A 14,000-nucleotide genomic window follows, 5' to 3' on the forward strand; every position below is an offset into this window, starting at 1 on the left:
TGGGGTGGCGGGCGACTACTGAGGCGCGCGGGGTTGACGGCATGGTGTTGAGACCTTGAGCGCCCGGCGGGAGATGGTTGCAGGCGGGCGGTGGTCCGTACAGCGAGCCCAGGGACGCCAGGCCTAGGTGGGTGGCGCCCGTGCCACCGCCGGAGGCGCTCCTCCCGCAGCTTCCGCCCTGAGCCCAGGCCGCCGCCTCCAAGCAGCCCTCCGCGCTGCCGCCCTCGTGCTTCGGGTCGATCCTCACCAGTAGACGGGGTAGGCGGGGGCGTGGTGTGACCCGGGCGCAGAAGTCGGCGAGCCAGAGGGCGCCGCGCCACCGCCGCTCGGGGTAGCTGTAGGGCAGCCGGAGGGGCAGCGACATCTGCGGGCGGGCGGACGGCCGACGCTTCCCGGCGGCGTGGAGACTAGCGGGGCGGCCGGGAGAACGCGGGCCGCTGCGAGCTGGGCGGGCCTCACTGTCGCGGGTGGGCCGGCACGCCCGCCAGCTGCGCCGGAGCCCAGTCCCCCAGCGCGCGGCCCGGGACCGCGGGCGGGAGAAGCGATGCCCCAGGCTGCGCGCTCACGTCTGTCCCAACGCAGGCGTCTCGGCGACGTCCGTCAGTCTTGGGATAGAGTTTGTCAAGTCACCTCTAGCCACTCGGAGAACCCGGTTTTCCCGGTTTTTGGGGACAGTAATTGTTCTCGTTGTCTCTTGCCCTTAGAAAGTTACTCCGACACTTTCGATCATCCGTCCCGAGTAAGAAAGAAAAATAAAGACAGAGTGTGGTCTGTCCCCGGGTGAGGGGGTGCAGGGGGATCCCGTCTAGTGGGGAGAGCCAGTTGTAGCCGGAGCGGCGAGTCCAGCCCATTGACAATTCAGCCCCGGAAAGGGTTAAGTACATCCTGCCGGTTCGGTTTACATGTAAATAGAGAGCAGCTGCTCCGCGCGGGCCCCGGCTGGCCCTTTTAAGTTTTTGATTGGTTGCCAATGACATCACCGCCCGTGTTATAACACCAAGGACCCAAAGCAGCGTTGGATCAACCCTCCTTAAAGAGACGAGGCCACGCCCTCGGCTCCACCTCCTCCTGTCGCTCATTGGCCGCTGACTGCTGTGAGGTAGCGGTCAGCTTTCTCCGGATTCCTATTGGTCGAATGCGCCGTCGGTCGGCAGCCGGCCCGCCCCCTCAGAACCTTACATTTACAGTGTGGCAAAAGAGAAAGTAACTATGTTACTGCTGGAGATCAATGAAGCCAAGTGAATGGGGGCTGAATGTGTGAATTCATACTGAAGCGGAGCGCCAGATGGTGGAGGGCTACACTTATTTATAAAGTAAGTGGAAGTCACCGCGGTTACTCGTGAGAGCCAAGGAGTGTAAGGAGGTGTGTGTGTGTGTGTGTGTGTGTGTGTATGTGTGTGTGTGTGTTTGGATGCTCACAGGGAGACACAGCAGGTGATGTTATAGGGTTCCGGCTGTTGGCTCACGCTGCCCTGTGCGTTTACTCTCTCTCTCTCTCTCTCTCTCTCTCTCTCTCTCTCTCTCTCTCTCTTTCTCTCTCTGCAGTCTATTTGGATTTGGGGCGAAGAAAAAATGAGGTTTGTTGGGATGCTTTGCGGCAGTTTTAAATGCCTGGGGTTTGTTAGTGCGCTATGTTGCGAAAGGGGATGTTGAGTGCCCCAGGAGTGGGGAAGGCGCATTCTCTGACCACTTAATTTTCTTCCCAGCCTCTGTCTAGAGGTGGAAGGACAACTAGGGGGGAGAAGGGATAGCTCAGTATTTCTCTGGGAGGCTTCCTGGGCCAGTGTGGATGGTTTCACGGGCAATATATCAACGCCCGACCCTCTGCTGCAGGGATGCAGATCTCTTTATACACTCCGCGCGTGTGTGTGAGTCGCGCACTCCTGTGGAGGTGGGGGTCCCAGCTTATGTCTCCGTGAGCACGCTTAAGCATCCCTCTCCAAGGAAATGGACTGTTGATTCTGGGACGTACCCTACCAGGTAACACAACAGCAAAGACTTGCACCGTTTGGTCCAGCTGGGAAACAGTTACAGCTCCTGGAATAGTACTTGCTCTTCAAAAAAATACTACGCAAGGGAGGGAAGAAAGGAGGAAGGGAGGAAGGCAGGGAAGGGATTGGATCCTTCGCTCCCATCCAAAGGTGGGTGAGAGAAACCTGAGTCGGTGGGGATCTGTGAACGTGATGGGGGCTTGCCCGTGTGTGCCTGCGTGTGTGGATTCTGCCTGTGGCATTTGGCCTCTGTGTCAGAGAATGGTGGCGGTTGTGTGTAGATGAATGATAGATGACATTTTTCCAGACATCTCTTAAAGTTCGTTTAGGTGAGTGCCTCTTGCATGGGGTTTGGTTTCTTTTCTATGTGCATGACTGATAGGGGAGAAGCCAGCAGGGCTGGGTTGTAGAGTCCCCTGTGCCCACAGAGAGGATGGAACTGTCCCTTTGCAGGTGCCCTCTCATGAGACAAGAGGTAGAGCTAGTGGGCAACACTTCACTGTCCCCTTTAACAGGCGCGAGCTATTTGGGAAGTCATCTTTATGGGTGACTTTTGAAGAGAGGTGATATCTGTGGGGGACCCTAATATTATGCACAGTGCCTGCCTCCCGTTGAGAGAAGCTCTAGGATGCATAGTCTGTGCCTCTGGGGAAATGAAGGAGGGAGGAGACTCAAAGTGGTCCTTTCCTTAAAGGCAGGAGTGGGCCTGTGGGGTGGGGGGCAGTGAGGGAGCAAAGGGTGGGTGATGGATGTGCCGGGCTGGGGTTTCCAGACCTGGCTTCTTGGCTTGAGGCTTCTTTGTAGGGTGCCAGTTTGTAATGAAAGGGGAAATGCAGATTAATTTATAAGAGGCTAAGAGGAAACACAGGAGGTTTTAACATGACTGTGTTGTGCTTTTCAAAGGACTCGGTCGAATGGAAAGCAAGAATAGCTCCCAGTTAAAGAGATTCACTTAGGGGGATACCTTCATTCTGATTTGCAGAAAGTTGACGTCCACGCCTAATGTATATTTAGCTGCTGTATATTTCTGTGAGCCATGCCAGGGCTCTTGGTCATACCTCTGCCTTTGCAGTGGGTAAGGACTGACATGGAAAGTATGCAAGGGTGGACAAATGGGTCCTTCTCAGATGGGTGCAGTATACTTCTGCCCAGGAGATGAGGCTCAGAATAGATGCCTCTTAAGAGCCTGCCTTTCTGTCTTCAGTGTTTCTCATTCTTTGTGCTTTTACTTTCTCTAAGGCTGAACTTTGATGTGGGTCCAAGAAAGGTTGTTCCTCAACATTTGCGTAGACTATGCATTTCGCCTTAGACTTAGGGACCAACGAGATGAGGGTCCTTTGGTTGACATCCTCTTTGCATCTGTCAAAACGGGTTTCAGGCTTCAAGAGCGGCATGACAGAGGGCACTTAGGATGACTTTGCTCAGAGGGATGCAAAGGCCTCTCCTGGGGATTGGCTTAGACTGCCTTTTGTGTCACGTGACTTGATTCTTTCTTTCCCCCTCCCCTTCTTTACAGACTGTCTTGAGTTCTTCTTGAATTGCCAGTTTTCAGCCTCCTCATGCCTCCGTCTCCTTTAGACGACAGGGTAGTAGTGGCACTGTCAAGGCCCGTCCGGCCTCAAGATCTCAACCTCTGTTTAGACTCTAGCTACCTTGGCTCTGCCGCCCCAGGCAGTAACAGCCACCCTTCTGTCATCGCCACCACCGTTGTGTCCCTAAAGGCTGCGAATCTGACGTATATGCCCTCATCCAGCGGCTCTGCCCGCTCCCTGAATTGTGGATGCAGCAGTGCCAGCTGCTGCACTGTGGCAACCTACGACAAGGACAGTCAGGCCCCAACCCAAGCCATTGCCGCTGGCCCCGCCACCACCGCCATCGGAACCTCTACCACCTGCCCTGCTACCCAGATGGTCAACAACAATGAGAATGCAGGCTCTTTAGGTCCATCGGGTGGGGTGGGGAGCCCTGCGGCAGGGACCCCCAAGCAGCTAGCCAGCATCAAAATAATCTACCCCAATGACTTGGCAAAGAAGATGACCAAATGCAGCAAGGGTCACCTGCCAAGCCAGGGCCCTGTCATCATTGACTGCAGGCCCTTCATGGAGTACAACAAGAGTCACATCCAAGGAGCTGTCCACATCAACTGTGCCGATAAGATCAGCCGACGGAGACTACAGCAGGGCAAAATCACTGTCCTAGACTTGATTTCCTGTAGGGAAGGCAAGGACTCTTTCAAGAGGATCTTTTCCAAAGAAATTATAGTTTACGATGAGAATACTAATGAGCCGAGCCGAGTGATGCCCTCCCAGCCACTTCACGTAGTCCTCGAGTCCCTGAAGAGAGAAGGCAAAGAACCTCTGGTGTTGAAAGGTAATGCCCCTTGTCCCTTCCCAAGCACACTCCTGAGCTGCCTGGGGTCACTTGGGGTTTTCTCTTAGAAGTACCAGCATCCTCCTTACCCTGGCTACAAAAGATCAAACTAGACTTCCTTCTTCTTGTCTGCCCTTCCATGCCCTTTCTTAGGTATTTTGGTTAGTGAGAGAAGCCCAGCAACACAGAACTGGAAGCTGGAAGATTTGGGTCCTAGTCCTGAGTCACCTTCTAATTTGCATTGTGCAAGTCACTTCACCTCTCAGACGTTTCTCGTCTTTCTGAAAAGGGGCTTTTGTAACTCCAGATGGTAGCTCAAGGCATGCCTGGTCTGGTAGTTCTGTTCCAATCCATTGCTAATTGGAAAGTTATTGTGTCTCAGACTTAACCGAAGTTGATGGGACGGAGGAAGCACCAACTATGGTGAACTACAGGTAAATTTAGAGGTGCCAATTCTTTTTGTGGGAAATGCTTCCTTTTTCTCTCCCCTCTGACCAGGTTGGATTCTATGTGGTTTATAAAGTGACCTTCAAGAAGGGCAGAGATCCTTCTTGTAAGGCCCCACAGAAAGTGAAGTTCACCCAAACGTCTGTTCCGCTGCCAAAGTTCCAAGGGGACAGAGTCATTGTTATGAAATATTCACCAACCCATTGTTCCTCTGGCCTCCCCCGACAACCATTGGCATCATGGCTCCTCCCAAGATGGAGTGGTGGGTCCCTTGCCCCAGTACACTCAGTGCAGAATAACTCTGAGGTCACGGTTGCTAAACCCTGGCAGGAGGAAGGAATTACCCACTGTTCTCTGAGCTCCTTCCACAGTGTTGCCTAACCTAGTAGGGCAGCCATCATTCTGCGTCCATTCCAGTTGTACCTCTTTGCCCTCAGATACTGTCGCTTGGGACACTGCACCCCACTCTTCCTCTTTGGTGTCTTCTGTCTGGGGGTGATGGAACTGAGAGGTAGTCATCTTCTTTCTTCTCTTGTGTTTGGATCCAACGACATCATCTGGGCCACGTCACCAGCCAGTCTCCTGAAGTGTGTTGATCAAAGGGCTTCTTTGACTACCTTGTATATTTAAATTGCAACAGGCCTTTGAGGTGAGCAAGTTTGTTCTTTTGTCTTTGTGAAACAGCTCTCTCATTCTCTTTCTCATCTTCCCAGTGATACATTCTGCCCTTTGTTAAGTAGTATTCTTGGAAATACGGTTCTGAATTCCTTTAATATAACCCCCCATGCCCCTCCTCCACTGCCCTTGAACTTGTTCTTATTGGACTCAACTTCAACAAATACACAACTTTCCTTAGGGCCGGTGGGCTCTGATGGGAAGGAGAACATGGGCGTCCTATCCAGAGAGTTCCTGCAGTGTCCAGACATTTTGTAGTTGTCGTTCATGGATTTTCTTGGGGTTACAGATACGTGCAGATTTCCTCTGTGTAGCTCTGTATTTTATTTCTTTATATTCTTGTTTGGTTGATTTTGAGTGATTCCTAGTAGCTTTACCCAGCTGGTTGTTTTTGCACCATGATCTTGGCTTGTGTCATCTTTTGCCCATGAGAAACTATAACCTACACATTTTTCATTTGTAGTGGTTTATCTTGGGGAGCAAAGAGGGGGGAGGGATTGCCAATGGTCTTGATGGTCCTCTGTTTGCTCATGCAGAGTAGATGTTGTTGAGCCAAAGCCGACCTTTGGTGTCTGTATGAGCTGAAGACAGGCATCAAACTACGCGTTAAGATGACCCGACCTTGAACAGGAGGGTGATTAGGAGACGTTGTAGCTCCTACCTCCTATTCGGCCGTGGGCATTGCTGTGTATGTGGTGGCTTGTCGGCCACCGAGGAAGGAGTCTCCTGGGTATTACTGATGCAAGTGGGGTTCCTCTCCCCTTCTCCTTTGGATGCAACTGAGAGTGCAGGCAGTCTGGGCTTGTTCCTGTGTCAGTGAGTAAGATTGCCTCCATGGGGCGGAGCCAGACATGCTGCTGACCTCACCACTGGGCGCCTTGGGCGGCCTCTGAGAGGGCTCGTCATTTTCGGGTTGGTGACACACAGCGAGCGGCGGTTGACCTGGAAGGCGCGCTGGTAGTAGAGGTTGGATTACTTGTAGTTTTGGGGGCTTTTTCTTCAAATATTGGGGAATTTGGTTGAAAATACGTAGCTCGGGAGCAAAAGGGTCTATAATCTACTTCATTTACTATTGTCGTCATTATTATTTTGGTCTCTTTTGGAGGAATGGCCTAAAATTGGGACCAAGATGGGAAAGAAGAGAAAGCGATCAATATTAGGATGCCCCCAACTACCCTTTCATGCGGGCAAACCAAAGGTTAATGCCATAGCACCACTGAGGGGAAGGATAAGGTGTGTGCCTCTCAGGAGGCATAGCCAGCAGCTTCTCCCAGGTCTTTGACCATCCTGGTCTGACTTCTCTGCTGAGCTTTATTTTAGTAACCCCGTCCCTTGGTGAAGTAAGATTTTATTTTAGCAAGAGTGGTAGTGGTACCATTTTGGAATGAGTGATTTTTGTGGGGAGCAGCGGCAGGTGGGGGTATCGAGAATGTAAGAGAGAAACTTGTAAGGCCTCATTAATTTAGTTTTAGAGATTTCAGTACAATCTCGGGTAATTTATGGCTGGCCCACCTGACTCTCTGGTGTATGTTTGTAAACACTGGTTGCTACCCTCCCCATCCAAGTTTCATGTCCCCCTGTTTCAATGCCATGTTCTCCATTTTTGGTGCTGGCCCGTGAAGGAGAGCGGCTGCTCAGTTGCCATTTTAGTCATGCTGTGTCAGGTTGGGAAGAAAGTGATCAGAGGCAGAGAAGCCCCTGAGATTAAGTGACTGCTCTAATTTACAGTCAGTCACCTCCTTATTGTGACCAATGTCTGAATCTATGTTTTATTCTCAACTCCTGAGGGGGGAAAAAATGGCATCAGACCTGTGCTTCTGCTCCCCCTGGAGAAATGAATAAACACTTAGGGATTTGCAAAATCTTTGAAAGAATTAGAATGTGTTTTATCCAAAGTTGATTTTTAACATGATTTCTAACCACACTAAATAATAAGGTTAACCAATTCTGGGCTTTCTATAATGAGATCTACCATCTTCACTGTGATGTTTACAAGACTCCCTTCCTTTTCAGCAAGGCTGGGTGAAAGGAAATAATTTGTCGTTTACCTGTGTAAGAAAGATAAGCTATTGCTGCCTCCTCCTTAAAGACGCTGTTTGCCTTTAACAATTTTATTGGAAAAATTTTCAAACAGAAAAGTAGAAAACAGGATAATGAGTACCCATATACTTACCACCAGATTAAACAATTATTGATGGTTTCCCTCGTTGCTCTCTCTTTCCTTTTTGGTTGACATATTTTTATAGTATAGACAACATTTTAATGCATTTAAATATGTTTCACATTTAAACTTAACGTTGGAAAATTGATAAGGCTGGGGATATTTTATAGTATTGTATGGGCAACATTTTCACGCCTAAATACTTCAGTGTCATGTGCCCATTTTTGAGAGTTTTTCAGACGTAGCACTGTAACTCACTGGCTGTCAGGTCTGTGGCGGAGCGGCAGTCCCTCTGAGTGGGAGGGCTCCAGGGGACAACTGGGGGATCTGTGGCGCCCTCTTCTGCACGGGTATATCAGGGCCCATGCCTGTACTTGCCCTGTGCTGTCACAAAACAAAGACTGACTGACTGTGTCCCATAGCCCTGCCTCTGTACCAGAGGCTTTTATTGGAGGGCAGGGGGAGAAGAGAGAACTACTTCAGGAGGCGGATGCATAGAGATCTGATAACATAGGGGGTTTGATTTTTATAGTATAAAACTTTCCATCATAAGTCCTGAAATGAGCAGGAGAAGATTGCAAATGTAGATTGCACACATTCTTCCACGGTCAGCAAGGATTCTGAAGTAAACACTTGTAGGCAATATTGAGTGTGACGACAAAGCAAATGACTGTGCTCGGAAACTAGAGACCCTGTAAAAATGTTCTTTCTGTTTCTGCTCTGTTTTGTGGGGGGGAATAAAAGTCTTCCTCTTGTATCTCAGGAATGTTATGAGGATTTTTTTAAGAAATGTGAAATAAGGACATATGTATATTCACCAAGTTGCTGTTGTTATTCTGAGCCTCTGTGTAACATCCAGACATTAGCCTTGGAGCAAATGGGGGCGAAATTCAGGCAGTACTTGGGATGCAGTTGTAGTCTGAATGCTAGTCTTGGTTCCCCCCACCCCACCCCAATCCCCATTACTGGGCAAATTGCTTAATCCCTTACTTCCTCAGTCTCCTCATTTATGAAAAGAGGGCATAACAGTAGTTATCTCATAGTGTTAGTTTTCCTTAGCTAAGTGAATTAATGTTTGCAAAGTATCTAAACACTTTCTCATATATCGTAAGCACTGAAAAATGTAGTTTAATATATTATTACTATTGGTTGAACAGAAATAATGATGCCAATAAACAGACAATTTTGGTTCTTTTTCTAAAGGAGTACAAATAAAAAGCTAGGTATGGGGAGGGAGAGAGAGAGAGAGAGAGAGAGAGAGAGAGAGAGAGAGAGAGAGAGAGAGAGAGAGAGAGAGACTATGGCCTAAAAATAACTTGGTGACTGGTTCCTAATTTAAGTAGCATACAGTTGGAGTGCCAAGTAATTACAAAAACATGTTGGGTCAAGAGGCCAGAGTAATTTGGGCCTATCCTAGAATTATTTATTTGTAGGGGAATTTGTGAAAATGTGATGATATATCTATCCCACAACTAAACAATGAACGTAGAAAACTATTCAGCTTTGCTTTTTCTGGCCTTTCATCAGGCTGATTTATTTTTGGAAGAGGGATTGCAGTCTGACTATAAGAGGGTAAGTGGAAGGAGGGGACTGTGTGCTTCATGCTGCAAAGTTCTCGAAGCTTTGAGTTGTGATGAGATGGAGTGTGGCGGGAAAAGGAGGGACGGCATTGAAAGGCCTGCTCCGTTCTTCACGTGAGTCCTAACCTTTTTCCCTGAACTGGCTCATAGTTGCCTGTACTCTCTCTGAGCCTTTGGATACACTATTCTCCTTCTTAATTAAAATGTAAGTGAGAAGAGACAAGTGTGCTCTCTCCCCCATCTCTGCCCTTGCGCCATCTGCCCCTCATTCCCTGTGTGCCGACGTTAGCTCACTAATACTGGGTTCAAATCTAGGCTTTTGCACTGTCCAACTGTGGGTGTCCTTAGGCATCCCAGGTTATTTCTGAGAACCCCAGTTTTTGTTTTCGTTTTTTTTTTTTTTTTTCCCATTGTAAACTGGGAATAATTTCAATATCACAGGATGAACTGAGGTGACATAAATAAAGTGCCTGGCACAGAGACAGCTCTCAATAAATCAGGCCCCTGGGCCCTGCTCCCCAACTGCCATGCCCTGTCAAAACCTCTTACATTAGACATTGGGTGTGTGTGGGGTGGGGAGAGGGTTTGAGGGGGTGGGGGGAATGACAACTTGTTCTAAACACAGTACTGTGGGAGCATATGAGTATGATCTTGGCCTTCCCAGTTCAGATCAGTTAAGTTAACCATCTGGCTTGTCAAGGACAAGTTCAAGAAACTTTTCTCCTGGCAGTGGTAGGTAATGCTATAAGATCGGAAACAGCAGGGGCAGGGAAGGGAGGTTTGACACTCTTCTGCCACAGCCTGGTGGCACACACACTCAGAAACTAGGTGTGAGCTTTTCACCAGAAGCCACCCTGCTTCTTTAGACTCAGTACCATCAGCAGCCAGGTGTCCCTGCCCCAGCACTGTTGGGGAGCAGTGTGGACATGAAAGTATATTGATTTGCAGTGCTGAGGCAATTTAATTCAAGTAGGCAGTTAAGGATACACTCCACACCGTGGGTAGAAATCCTCATCCCACGGGAGGTCATCTCACATTTTCCAACTCTAGAATCCCAGTTTTGAGAACAGGAAGGCAGCTTAGCGGTCCCCTCGTCCAGTAGTTTTCACTGCAGGCTGCCCATGGGCATCAGTTGGGGCCATTGGAAACCTTTGGCTCTCAGGTCCCACCTCCAGAGATTCTGGTCTGGGGTACAGCCTGAGCCTCAGGAGTTTTAAAGGTTCTCTGGTGAGTCTAACGTGCAGCCAAGTTTGAGGGCCATTGACCGGGTGTGGTCTTCTCATTACGCAGCTGCGGAAATGGAGCCTAGAGAAGTTGGTCCCTTGTTCAAGGTCACATACATGATTAATTTTGGAGCCTTGGTCTTTAGTGCTAAAATAGGTCTTGCCCGATCAATAGATGGACATGCATGTGTGTTATTATCTAGTGATTAACAATATCTATAGCATGCAAATATAAAATAAGATAGTTAATCAATCATTTTGAGTATTGATACCTTTTTTGTTGAGTTTTCAGATTTCAACTCTAAGGACCTCAGTCTGAGATCTTTTGAAGCCAGCAGCTCATGATCCTGATATTTTATCCAAGTCCTAGAAATGTGGGACAAATAGTGACGTCGATTTCATCCCATCTTCTGGGGAATTTAACGGTTTAAGGAAGAGCTAGAAAACATACTTCCGGATGTGCGCCTGTGTCGAGTGGTTCAGATTTCTAGGGACTTTTTGGTAGGTTGGTCTCCACCGACATACAGCCTTGTGGGTAAAGGAGATTCATGCATTTGCTCAACAAATATTATTGAAGCCTTCCTTCTAGGTGTGCACTAGCCTTCAGGCTGGGGAAGCTGCCATGACAATAACCATATGCTGGCATGAGAGCACATCCAGACCAGGCCAGTATTCCAGATCCTTCCCACCTTGAAGACCACGTACCTGTATGGATTCTTCATCGTCTTCTGCCACAGTCTGGTTTAGGGAGCGGGTCATCTTCTGGGAAGTACATATTTGTGTGGCACTGGGCCTTTTTGTCCTTTCTTTTCCCCTTGCAAGATAGAGTCTGGCCTTTTCCAAGCACGTCTCCATGGGCCAACACAATTTCTTTCCACAGTCTTGATCTGAAAGGAGGTGACTTTTTGTATTTGTTGGTTTTTAATAGAAAAGGAAATCTGTGTTCTCTCTCTCCCTCAGGAGCTCAGGGGTGGCAGGTCTTCTCATCTTTGTGATAGAGTGGAACTTTGTAATTTAGACCTCCCTAATTTCGGGCGTCATAGGAACAAGGCCTGTGTTTATTTTTTTCCTTCATGCTATCTATGAAAAGAGGACATGCTAAGCAAACAAGCATTGTAAATGATATTTCCAAAACAAGATTTCGGCCTACTTAGAAAAAGAAAATTGGCAAGTACAATTAAAAACCACTCACTCTAAGGGACCGGGGCTGGGATGAAAACACAAGTCTGTCTTTTCAAAGCTGGGTTATTTCCCATAAACCATGTGGGTCCCTCTTGGACAAATTTTCATTGATTATGTTTCCATATACTGTATACTCTATATCCGTATCGTGTACTAATTCAGAAAAATTGGAGGGAAGAGAAAACGACGAGGATAAACCACAGCTTGAATTTTATTGTAAAACATTTAAAAATACACATTTTATTTGCAAGTTCATGTGGTATCTTTTCTAATTGTGAAGTCTTGACTCTTTAGCTGTTTCATCCATAAGCCAAGAGGAAGAGCGTAGCATTTTTTTTCTTCTTGCAGCTTATGTCTGTATCATCTATTATTACTTAAAAGTTGGGGGAAAATGTATACACCGGGTGCCAAAAAAATGTATACACATTTTAAGAAAGGAGAAAACTATATTAAAATTGTAATACTCAATATATACCGATAACAAAAGAGGAATACAAGTCATCTTTGACTTCTGCAATGCCAAGAGTTGCTCAAAGTGGTTACCATCAGTGTAATTTTAATACAGTTTTTCCCTTTCTTAAAATGTGTATACATTTTTTGTCACCCTCTGTGTGTGTGTGTGTTTACATTCCACTTCCTCACCCCAGCAAGACCCATATTTTATGTAACTTAAACAAAAAGGAACCATGAGCCTGTGCTTTTGGGTAAAGAAATGAACTGTGCCGCCTGGTACTTTCATATAAGATAAAGGCTGTTACCTGACGCTCTGCCTCTGGCAGAGTGGCAGACACTCACAGGAAGGAAAGGGTTTGCGGATTCATCAAGTTATCTGTATTGCCCTTAATTTTATTTGTGATGAAGGCCTATTCATCGTGTTTTCACCCCCTAAGACTTGAATTTCATGGAAAACAAAATAAAACCACCCTCTTCCTGAGTGTTTCAACAATGGGTTTCATTTTCTTTGTCTTAGCACCCAGCTGGGTCCCCTGGCAGGCGTCTGTTGTCCATTTCTCAGTGAAGTAAGTAGTAGATGAAAGGGTTTGATGGGGGTGGGGGGGTCCTGTTGGCCCAGCCCTACGTTTGAGGAGCAGAAATCTCTCGTGTTATAATATCAGCTCAACTGATCTTAGTGTCCCTAGGTTAAGAAGGCAGTCACCACTCTGCGTCAGAACGTTATATCCAGTTCTTTAATACTTGATATTTATTCGATGGGGGAAATAATCCCACATTCTTTGAATCCTGGCCCCGTGGTCCACTACCATTGGGCTAAATGTGACCAGCTGTTGCTACTGAGCAGAGAGAAGAAAAAACAAAGTGGGAGAGGAGGGAGGAAGGGCAGGGGAGTAGAGGGAACAGAACAGTGTGAGGTCAGAGGGTACTCTGAGGGTCACAGTGACAGTATCTCCCAGTGTCACTGGACTTGAGTCCTGGGTTCCAGTGTTCAAGACTGTGTTATTGTCATTCATTATCACAGAGTGTCTGCTTCTGTCTTAAAATAATAAGACTAGACAGATTTGTAAGAGAGTCTTCCTTGAAACGATAGGGGACATTTTCTTGGGTCTTGCATTTCTAGTCTTATTAAAATAGCACATTTTTATGATAAGAATTTATAAAAATGGTCTTATGGTTCTCATGAAATGATATTTTAATATGACAGAAGAATCCCATTTCATCACGTGTAGCTACTCTGGCTCTGACCAACCTAGCTTCTTCCTTGAAATTAGAAAATTATTTTCCAGGTAGTTTGGAAAAAAAAACCTCATTAATAGCTATGGAATGTTTTCTATATACTAGGTAGGCCTCGGGCTGTCATATATGTGTCTTATTTCATCCTCAGCTTTGCTTCTTGAGACAAGTTTCAGATCCCCAGTTTTACAGATGCAAATCTGAGAAGCAATTTCAATATTTTCTCCCTGTTATTAACCCGTGAGTTGGAGAACAGGAATCGAAACTCAGTTCTTAAGATCTCAAAGCCCAAGTCCTTTCCAGGCTAGGCACATACTTTTTATTTTTTTAAAAGTGAGCTGTATTCTAATGGTGGCTTCCCCTGTGCTTTACCTCTGAGGTGCTCAAAATTATCATACTTCTCCCTCGCTCCCTTTTTCCTCAACTGATAATTCAGTGGTCAGAAGAGTGGCCTACTCTGTATCCTCAGAGAAGAGATGGTTTGCCGGTGACCTTGCCCTGAATTATATCCCAGCTTTTGGAACCTTCAAATTTTAGTCATGACAGAGGCTGTTAAGGAGTAACAATTTGAAGAAACGTTTGAAAACGGCAATAATGATCTCTAACGTTTAGGTAATGCTGACTATCTACCAGACTCTACTCGGAGCACTGCATCTCCTGATAACACTCCCGTTTACACTGGAGC

General features: G+C 47.1%; 1 protein-coding gene across 2 annotated transcripts in view; it reads left to right on the top strand.

The window, feature by feature from the left end:
• The first annotated feature begins 1,000 nt into the window (after nucleotides 1–1,000).
• DUSP10 (dual specificity phosphatase 10) overlaps nucleotides 1,001–14,000 on the top strand; it is a 39,310-nt gene continuing 26,310 nt past the window's right edge. The window contains exons 1-3 of one of the 2 annotated variants that reach the window (XM_019740887.3): nucleotides 1,001–1,313; nucleotides 1,834–1,980; nucleotides 3,508–4,361. In XM_019740887.3, coding sequence (XP_019596446.3) covers nucleotides 3,551–4,361 — 811 coding nt within the window. In that variant the 5' untranslated portion in view covers nucleotides 1,001–1,313; nucleotides 1,834–1,980; nucleotides 3,508–3,550. The remainder of the gene's footprint in view (nucleotides 1,314–1,833; nucleotides 1,981–3,507; nucleotides 4,362–14,000) is intronic. The other variant, XM_019740816.3, reaches the window with a different exon arrangement.

The sequence above is a fragment of the Rhinolophus sinicus genome, chromosome 6 (genome assembly GCF_057876585.1).
Source record: "Rhinolophus sinicus isolate RSI-liver-muscle chromosome 6, RSI-T2T, whole genome shotgun sequence".
Classification (NCBI taxonomy): domain Eukaryota; kingdom Metazoa; phylum Chordata; class Mammalia; order Chiroptera; family Rhinolophidae; genus Rhinolophus; species Rhinolophus sinicus.